General features: G+C 44.2%; 1 protein-coding gene across 1 annotated transcript; it reads left to right on the top strand.

Moving 5' to 3' along the window:
- Window positions 1-972: 972 nt before the first annotated feature.
- P2RY4 (pyrimidinergic receptor P2Y4) lies at window positions 973-2081 on the top strand. Its single transcript, XM_041740421.1, is given in 2 exon segments — window positions 973-1720; window positions 1723-2081. Coding segments are annotated over 2 exon segments (1107 nt in total).
- The last annotated feature ends 8667 nt before the right edge of the window (window positions 2082-10748 follow it).

Here is a 10748-nt window from a genome sequence, read left to right as displayed (position 1 = left end):
AGCCTGTAAGGGAGGCATGTTGGCTAGCTTCCTTGCGGGGGAAGGAGTGAACTGCCTCCTTTCGCCCTCCTCTTATGTGTACAATAGGTGCCTGGAAATTGACAGGCTGAGAAAATGAACCCCTAGTCATTCCCCAAACCTACTTCTCTCATAGCTTTTCCCATCTCTGTCGATGGTAACTCAATTTCTCCAGTTGCTCAGGCTGGAAATCTTGGAATCGTTCTTGACTCCTCTTTTTCTCTCACACTCCACATTAGTAAATCTTGTTGCTGGGCCTCAGTTTCCCAATCTATACAGTGAGTGGGTTGGACTAGATAATCTTGATGGGCCTTTCTAGCTCTGATGACCTCCCAGGACTGAAGGAGGGATGGGCCCCACCCCCAAACCCGCCCTCTTGGATAAGCCTTCTGGCTGCCAAAGGGAAAGGTGACAGAGTCAGCTGGGCTCAACTTCAAAGGGATAAGGTAGGAGACATGCCAAGTTTCTTGGGTAATAGTGACAATGGGGTTCCTGGGCTGGACCAGGCTAGGGGAAGGTGTCACAAAAATGGAGATGCTGGGACCAGGGTGAGGGGAAAAGTAAGGTCACCATGTAGAGAAATGTTGTAATGGGCTAGGAGACTATTTGGGCCCAGGCATCTTTGCATGATGGATTGTGCTGGTGGGCCTCCACAATTTTGGCCAGCCAAGATCTGAAGGACAGAGTCAGATGCAGGATAAGAACACCCCAAAATCACTGCCTGCCCTACTGGGCCACAGCACCACCTGCTGACCATCACTCCCAGACTGGACCAAGGGGGCATGGGTAGGGCCCAGCCTGGTTGGGTTGTACACAGACATTCTCCTCTCAGTTACTCCTAATGCTTCAGTTATGGGTCCTCCCCATTCTCTGCTTTTTGGCCTCAAGTTAGGACTGGAAGGCCAGGAAAATCCAGCTGCCCTCACTTCTGCCCTTTCCATCTATAGGGGAACCATGGCCAGGGCAGAGTGCTCTCTGCTCACAACCCCAGGCCCCAGCCCAGATCCTGGCGACAGTGAGGCAGAGCTGGACTGCAGTTTTAATGAGGAGTTCAAGTTCATTCTGCTGCCTGTGAGCTACACAGTTGTCTTTCTGTTGGGTCTTGGCCTCAACACCCTGACTCTCTGGCTCTTCTTCTTTCGCCTCCGACCCTGGGATGCAACAGCCACCTACATGTTCCATTTGGCCTTGTCAGATACTTTGTACGTGCTGTCACTACCTACCCTCATCTACTATTATGCGGCCTGCAACCACTGGCCCTTTGGTACTGGGCTCTGCAAGTTTATCCGATTTCTTTTCTATTGGAACCTCTACTGCAGTGTCCTTTTCCTCACCTGCATCAGTGTGCACTGCTACCTGGGCATCTGCCACCCACTGCGGGCACTGTGCTAGGGCCGCCCTCGCTTTGCAGGCCTTCTCTGCCTGGTGGTTTGGTTGGTCTCAGCCGGCTGCCTGGTGCCCAACCTGTTCTTTGTCACAACCAGCACCAAAAAGGATCCCCTCCTGTGCCATGACACCACTCAGCCTGAGGAGTTTGACCACTATGTGCACTTCAGCTCGGCAATCATGGGGTTGCTCTTTGGAGTGCCCTGTCTGGTCACTCTTGTCTGCTAGGGGCTCATGGCCCGGCGCCTGTATCGCCGGTTGCCAGGGGCCGCCCGATTATCTTCTCGTCTGTGTTCTCTCTGCACCATCGTTGTGATGCTGTCTTTGCTGTCTGCTTCGTGCCTTTCCACATCACCCACACCATTTATTACACATCAAGACTGTTGGAAGCTGACTGCCGGGTGCTGAACATTCTCAGTGTGGTCTACAAAGTGACTCGGCCTCTAGCCAGTGCCAACAGCTGCCTGGATCCTGTGCTCTACCTGCTCACTGGGGACAAGTAGTGATGTGAGCTCTGGCAGCTTTGCAGTTGTGGGGGGCGCCAGCCCCCCATGACTGTCTCCTCCCTGGCACTGGTGTCCCTGCCTGAGGATAGTGGCTGCATGTGGACATCCACTCACTGTGGCTTCCCCGCTCCTAGGGCAAGTAGACGGTTAACTCTGGGAGCCAGTAAGTGAGAAGAAAAAGGGTGAATGCAGGGCAGAGGTGAGGGAACTTACCAGTTACACCCAATATGGCTGCGTCTTCTTTCCCAGACTTTGGAGAGAGGCCCACACCCTGAACATTAAGAGGAACCAGGGAAATCATGTGTGACCCCATCTCTCATAAACCCATCATTTGCCCTTTCCTTTTTAGGCAAAAGCAGTAACAGCCACTCTTCTTTATCTGCTTCTGTGTCCTTCCTGGGGCCATTGGTCCTGTCTCTTGATCCTACAAGGCTTCCTAATATTCTCACCCAGTCCTCTTTCCCCCTCCTTTCCCCCCCACATATTTGTGTGTTACTTCACACAAATAATTCCTATGACCACAGCCTCCTTGCCCATCACCTACCTCTCCCGTCCACTGGCCCCACCAAGTAAAGCTGCTTTCTCTATCACAACTGACCCAGCCTTCTCCATTTCTCCAATCCATTTAACCCATATGCTTTATCAAAACTCACTGCCTAGACTTTTTTTTTAATAAATTAATTTTTTATTGGTGTTCAATTTACCAACATACAGAATAACACCCAGTGCTCATCCCGTCAAGTGTCCCCCTCAGTGCCTGTCACCCATTCATTCCCACCCCCTGCCCTCCTCCCGTTCCACCACCCCTAGTTCGTTTCCCAGAGTTAGGAGTCTTTATGTTCTGTCTCCCTTCCTGATATTTCCCACTCATTTCTTCTCCCTTCCCTTATATTCCCTTTCACTATTATTTATATTCCCCAAATGAATGAGAACATACACTGTTTGTCCTTCTCCGATTGACTTACTGCACTCAGCATAATACCCTCCAGTTCCATCCACGTTGAAGCAAATGGTGGGTATTTGTCGTTTCTAATTGCTGAGTAATATTCCATTGTATACATAAACCACATCTTCTTTATCCATTCATCTTTCAATGGACACCAAGGCTCCTTCCACAGTTGAGCTATTGTGGACATTGCTGCTAGAAACATCGGGGTGCAGGTGTCCCGGCGTTGCATTGCATCTGAATCTTTGGGGTAAATCCCCAACAGTGCAATTGCTGGGTCCTAGGGCAGGTCTATTTTTAACTCTTTGAGGAACCTCCACACAGTTTTCCAGAGTGGCTGCACCAGTTCACATTCCCACCAAGAGTGTAAGAGGGTTCCCTTTTCTCCGCATCCTCTCCAACATTTGTGGTTTCCTGCCTTGTTAATTTTCCCCATTCTCACTGGTGTGGGGTGGTATCTCATTGTGGTTTTGATTTGTATTTCCCTGATTTGCCCAGACTTTATGGTCTGCTACTTTAGGGTTGTCTTCCCTCTTACTCTAACTTTAAACACCTTGACTCTCACCTTCCGCCAATTTTCTCCTCTCTCCCAGACTGAAGGAGATTGCAGGGCAAAGCCAGATCATAAGGCTGGTTCGACCCACTGAAACTTCATGTATTGGGACCTCATCTAAGCCCCCATTTTTATTAGCTTGCTGAGTTCCTAGTGAACATTCCAGAGCAAGTGTTTCCTGTCTTTTTCATCTTCTCAAGACTCCAACTTCATCCTCTAATGCCTCCTGTAAAACTGAGAATCCTTGCCTCCTGTAAAACTGAGAATACCTCAATTTCTTTCTGCATCATTCATGTTCACTCTACTTTTGTATCCATCTTGTCTTTCTTTCCTGTAGACCCAAAATAAGAGTTGGCCCTCTTACTTGTTTCTTTGTTTATTCCTTTTCATCATTTCAGTCTTTCCATAAACTGATTTCATCCCATTTTTAAAGAAACACACAAACAAAACCTAACCAAATAAAAATAAAGCATTATCACTGGTACCTTGACTCTGTTGTCTCTTGTAGCTAATATCCTATTCACCTTATTCATTTCACTGTCAAATTTCTTAGAAAGAGTACCATAACCCCATAGCCCCATTTCATCACTATAAAGTCACCTCTTAACTCTCCGAATCTGGTTTCCTTCTGTACCTGGAAGAACACAAATTACTACAAAAGCAAGATCTTAATGACAGTTTCTCTTTATTTATCCTCTTTGACTATCTCTACTTCATGTTACTCTGGTGTCTAAAAAATTTCTAATGAAAAAAATTTAAAAATTCCACTATGACAACATTAAAGGAAATTTTGAAAGAAAATATTAACCTGCATTTCTGAACCCCAGACAACTGTTTTCATTTATCTATGTTCCATGCCTTTTCTGTTTGCATAATACTTCTATTTTATAGAAGTGCACAGTGTACATATATTTTAAATTTTTGCTTTAAAATTTTTTTAAAGATTTATTTATTCATGAGAGACACAGACTGAGAGGCTGACACATAGGCAGAAGGAGAAGCAGTCTCCTCGCAAGGAGCCCGATGCAGGACTCGATCCTGGATCCCGGGATCACGACCTGAGCTGAAGGCAGATGCCTCAACCGCTGAGCCACCCAGGTGTCCCTAAAAAAACTTATTGTAAATGCTGTCCTTGTGCTACAGTCTTTCATATTTATCATTTCAGTGGCCACATAAAATTACATCCATTAGATTTTTTTTTTTACTATTCCCCTATTATTTATTGGACTTTTAGTAAGCTCCCAATTTTTCTGTGCTTTGAACATCTTAGTGCATATGGCTTTTTTTCTTCTTTACAATTCTGTTCCTAGGACAAGTTCCCAGGGGTGGGATTACCAGATCAAAGGGCATGAGTGTTTTTTATGGATCTTGATTTTCAAAAAGAGTGTACAAAGTTTCAATGTCACAGTGGCACACAAGTGTTCCAGTTCCCTTGCAGCTCTAGCATTGGACTTGATAAGAAATCTTTTTGGATGGCTTAAAACATCAATTTGTTAACTTCACTTTTTCAATTACTTATGGATAGAACACCTTTCCACATGTTTACTATTTGTATTTCCTCTTTTTTTTTCAAATATTTGTATTTCCTCTTGTGTGAACTCTTCATATCCTTTGCCAATTGACACGAATGGTCTTATATATATTGGTGATCTTATATATCTCTAAATGTATTCTTTATTTAACATACATGTTAACCCTTTGTCATATTTGATATACATATTTCTTTCATTTATTGTAAGTTTTACTTTTAATTTTAGTTCCTTATTTTATCCTCTTGCTTTTACATTTCTCTCCTCCTGCTTTTACTTATTACTTCCTCTCTCTTTGCTGACTTTTCCTCTTTTCTCCCTAAGTAAATAAGTTCTAAGATCTGTCATAGTCATAGCATTTGGGGATTATTTAATCCACTCCCCGCCGCCCTGCCATCTGACCTTTGATTTTCTCTGGGAGAGAACATATGTACACATGAATTAAAAGTTGACTTAGAGTCCTTGAGAGTACCTCAGAAATCTTCTGGAGCTTAGATACCCTCCCACTTTACAGAACAGGAAACAGGCCCAGAGATATGACTTGTCCATTACTTAATAAGTTAGTGGCAGCGCAAGAACTAGGCTTAGCCCCCAGGTCCCCTGACTCTCAGAGCTCCCTCCATTACACTATGCCAACTCAATTCTAACCTCTCCTTTCTTCCAAGTTCCACCTCTATATCTTTAATTGCCCACTGGACAGAGGTGGGGCAAGATGGTGGAGGAGTAGGGTCCCCAGGTCACCTGTCCCCACCAACTTACCTAGATAACTTTCAAATCACCCTGAAAACCTATGAATTCGACCTGAGATTTATTTTTTTTTAATTTTTATTTATTTATGATAGTCACACACACACACACACAGAGAGAGAGAGAGAGAGAGAGAGAGAGAGAGAGAGAGGCAGAGACATAGGCAGAGGGAGAAGCAGGCTCCATGCACCGGGAGCCCGACGTGGGATTCGATCCTGGGTCTCCAGGATCGTGCCCTGGGCCAAAGGCAGGCGCCAAACCACTGCGCCACCCAGGGATCCCTCGACCTGAGATTTAAAGAGAGAACAGCTGGAACGCTACAGAGAGAAGAGTTTTTGCTTCTATCAAGGTAGGAAGGCGGAAAAAAAATAAAAAAGAATAAAGTGGGGGAGGGGCCCCTATGGGGTGCCAGGCTAGAGCCGAGCCTGAGAGCCTCCCGGAGGGGAAAGCCCACCCTCCAAGAGTGGGAACTTTAAAAATCCGCACCGGCTTCTTCCTGGAGGGAAGGTGCTTAGCTGGGAACTCGGACAGGATCCCAGGAGGGGCAGTGGAGCCTCCAGTCTCCCCGGGTCACTAACAGAGGAAGTGCGCTCGGGGGAGAGCGAGGTAAAGGGCTGGAGCGCGCACGGGGGGGGGGGGGGCTTGGGAGCAGCTCAGGCGGCGGCTGCGGGTGGAGGGGGCTGAGCCTTGCTGCCTTGGGTAGCCGTGCACCGGGAGCGCGATTCCAGCAGCACAGGCCAGGAGCCCAGGACTCTGAGTGGACACAGCCCAGGATCCTGTGCTTCCCCGGGCCAGGTGGAGGCACGGAGGGCACAGGATGGCGAGGACGCTCCTGGCACCAGGCACCCCCAAGCTGTGCAGATCAGTGCCCCCCGCCCTGGGAGCATCAAGTCCAGTGCAGACTGGGAGACTGCAGTAGTTACTTAGGGAGCTGACTCCAGGGCTGGAGAGCTGGCCACCACCACTGTGGTTGTTCCTCCTTGTATCACCCTGTGCTTGGGAGGGGCGGGGCCGCCAGGGAACAGGGGCTTCACCAGGTAAACAGCTCCCACTGAGCCCTACACCTGGCAGGGGGCGGGGCAGCTCAGGTGCACACACCTGAGAATCAGCACAGCAGGCCCCTCCCCCAGAAGACCAGCTGGAAGGACAGGGGAAGAGCAAGTTCTTGGCAGAGCAGCGCTGGAAAGCTACAGGGGAAGTCAAGGGATTTACAGTATATAGAACCAGAGAATACCCCTCCTTGTTTTCTGGTTTGGTATTTCTTTTTCTTTTTTTTCTTCCTTTTTCCATTACAACTCATTTTTAATCACTCCACTGAGCAAAATGACCAGAAAGAAGAACTCACGACAAAAGAAAGAATCAGAAACAGTACTCTCTGCCACAGACTTCCAGAACTTGGACTACAATTCGATGTCAGAAAGCCAATTCAGAAGCACAATTATAAAGCTACTGGTGGCTCTGGAAAAAAGCATAAAGGATTCAAGAGACTTCATGACTGCAGAATTTAGATCTGATCAGGCCGAAATTAAAAATCAATTAAATGAGATGCAATCCAAACTGGAGGTCCTAACGACGAGGGTTAATGAGGTAGAAGAAAGAGTGAGTAACATAGAAGACAAGTTGATGGCAAGGAAGGAAGCTGAGGAAAAAAGAGAAAAACAATTTATTGCCCACTAGACAGTTTCACTTGGATCTTCCATTGTGACTTCCAACCCAAGATGTCAAAACTTCCTAAGCCAGTTTCCCTACCTAACTTAATCATTTCTTTTCATGGCATCTTCCTTCCTCAAGTCACCTAGGCTCAAAAACACTCAGATAACTTCAATTCTTCTCTCTCTTTATTTCACGAGATTCTGACATTTCTTTAGTTATCATGCCAGTTATAATTGGCTTTCATTTATGATCCCAGTGCTACCATTCTAATACTGACTGTTATCACTTTATTCCTGACTGTTACAGCCTCCTAAATGGTCTTTCTTACATTCAGTCTCTCATCACACAAATGCATCCTATATAAGGCATACTGGCAGATTAATCAGCCCTAATACTGTTCTCACAGTTTCACTCTCTTGCTTAAAATTCTCTCATGGTTCCCTATTGTCTACAAGTTGAAACTCTTTAGTCAGAAATTAAAGAGAGAATTTTCAGCCTTATTTTCCATTCCTCCCCAGTATGAATCTTTCTTCTCCAGCTAATTTGAACTCCTCATTCTTTCTCCAAATATGACTTGCATTTTCTCAGCTCTGCACCTTTATTCTTCCCCATTACCCCCATCCCATACTAGAATGCCCTTCCTTTCTTCTTTCACTGTCCTTTTTCTACCTAGTTTCCAAAGCTGGGCTTAAGCCTCACTTCCTCTTTAAGGCCTTCTATGGTGACTGATTCATAGTGACCTTCCTGGTCACTCCTACAGTCATTATTGTCTATATCAGTCATTTGGCACTTTTATTGTCTTTTGGAATTATGCTATTGTTGCTATTTAACTCTTTATGTATGTTTGCTTTGAGTTCCTACCTGTAAATTCCTTGAGCTACTATGATAGAGAGGAAAGAGCATAGGACTGAAGATCAGAAGAGCCAAGTTTATCCCTGGTTATGAAGGTGGAGCTCAGGGGTGGCACTTGGGTGAGTTCCTCAGACTCCTTGACCACATTTCATCACCCATAAAACGAGGATCATAATCTCAGCTTTAAGTACTTCAGATTGTAGTAAGGCTCTGCAAATCTAGAGAGCTAACCAAATATAAATCATTGTTATTATATCACCCCATTTGCTTAATAAATGGGGCTTAATAAACATTTGCTGAATGATTACACATTAGTAATTCAGTTTAATGTTTCTGTTCCTGGGCATATTTCCATGTTAAGAGGCCACAGGAACCCCCAAAAACCTAGATATAGATCTAAGGGCACTTTAGGAACAGTGGAGATAGGAAAGGCATTAGAAAGATATTGTGAAGGAAAGTAGGCCTGTCCAGCATCTCTCACATTCCACTCCACTGGCTACTTACTAGTTGGACTACCTGTAAGGCTAACCCGGATGGGAGAGGAAAAGGTGGCTCATCTGAGCTTTCATTTTCCTCACATTTTCTACTACTTCATCCCATAATCCCCAATCATTTAGGCCACATGTTTAACCTAGGATGCACCTAAGACTCTATTCTCCTTCACTGATGTGATGAAAGCCAGAATTTTGGTGAAGAAGATGATGAGAAGTAGTAGAGACAACAAACATTTTTAGTCAGACAACCAGACTTGGCTTTAAATCTTCAATCTGCTACTTGCTAGTTGCATGATCTCAGACAAGTTACTTAATCTCTCTGAGCTTCTGTTTCCTCATTGGTAAATTGGGGGTAGTAATACTCATTTAGCTGGGCTGTTGTGAAGTGTTAATGGAGTAATGGATGAAGAAACATCATTTACAGTTCCTGTGGGTGGGAACCACTTTTCAATAGTTCTCAACTTTTGTGTAGTTGGATGAGGAACCAGAATTCTAGATTTGGATTAAAAGTGATAGTTAAGACCATGACAAAGACTGAACCCTTGAGTGTGAGAAGCAGAAGGCTAAAAACTTATTATTGAGAGATGACCACAGTGATGAATTGGGAGAAAACAGATTGAAACTTTGGCATTGCATCAAGGGAGAAAAGAGTTTCAAAAAGAAGAACTTATAAAAGTTATTTTTTAAAAAAATTTTGAATGAAAGGAAAAAATAAAAATTAAGGAAGTAAACAGCAATGAATGTGTAAGAGAATTCATGGAAGATGATACTCTCAGAAAGATAATAAAAAAAAATACTTGATTCCTTGCCAACCTGCCTACAAAAGATATTAGCCAATGGTATTAATTAAAGAGGCCAATCTCAAATAGTTTTTGTAATCAAGATCTGTTTACATGTATTTATACTACTCCTTCTCTTTTAGTTCCTATAGGTCTTTGTCTCTTTCCAAAGATTTCAGAATAACCCACTGAATGAGTTACTTGCCACAACCTATAGACCTTATATTTCTAATAAGATTTAGATGTGATTTGTCACCAAAAGGGAGTACAAAAGATACCTGAGTACAGCCAAAGAGTTAGTCTGTATATGAGGACACCTTGGTGCATGTTTGATTGCCAGAGCTTATGTATTTAGGTCACAAAGTGGGAAGAAGACAAATTATTTTTCCTTGAGTTAAAGTGTAAATTATCAAAATGTGAGACCTTTTCAAGACAAAAAGATAAAATCCTTTTTGGGGCTGGCTGGCTATTACTGTACATTTTGTACCGCAGTTTGAAGCCCTAGTTGTGTAACTACTGATGGGAAGAAGAAACCAGATGTACTTGGAAAACTAAAGATAAAAATCAACGAATGCCCTCTCAGAGCATTGTGATGCTGGCACCAGCTCAATTTGTTTGCTTCTTACTGATATTTAACTTACTCCTCATTGTAAATCCCATCCCCTTTACAACACCAGTAACTCTTTATCTCCAGTGTGAGTAAAACATTTCTTTTTACACACTCAGATCTTGATGGATTTCTTTCAGAGTGTAGCCATTGCTCTGGTTCTTTGAAAATGTAACCTAGTTTGATTTTTACAAGTTTTGGTCTTTATTCATTTCTCTACTGTAGTTTCCCAAAGCGCATATTCTGGGATATTAATACATATTATTAAGTTTTTAAGGGGTTGGATTAGAAGGGGGGGTCCAACATAGTGACATAGGAAGAACCTGAACTCACTTCCTCCCATGTACACACCAAATCTACACCTACATATAGAGTAATTCCTCCTGAAGAAGAATGGAGGGCTGAATGAACAGCTTCAGCATGACAAAGAATAGAGGGACTACATAGAGAATGGCAGGAGACATTGGGATATAGTAACAACAGGAACCTCAACCCCGGTGCTGTAAACTGCAGTGGGGAAGGATAGCACTGAGGGACCTGTGCATAGATTTGCCCTTGTTATATCCAGAGCAGTGAGTTATACAGATGGACTCCATAGTCAGAAGGCCAAATTAAGGAGTCTTTATTAAAAGCCAGCAGCTGTGAGGGAGCTCATGCACTCCAAAATCTCGCAGCCCT

Source organism: Vulpes lagopus, chromosome X (assembly GCF_018345385.1).
Source record: "Vulpes lagopus strain Blue_001 chromosome X, ASM1834538v1, whole genome shotgun sequence".
NCBI lineage: Eukaryota > Metazoa > Chordata > Mammalia > Carnivora > Canidae > Vulpes > Vulpes lagopus.
This window is presented reverse-complemented; position numbering and strand designations above follow the sequence as displayed.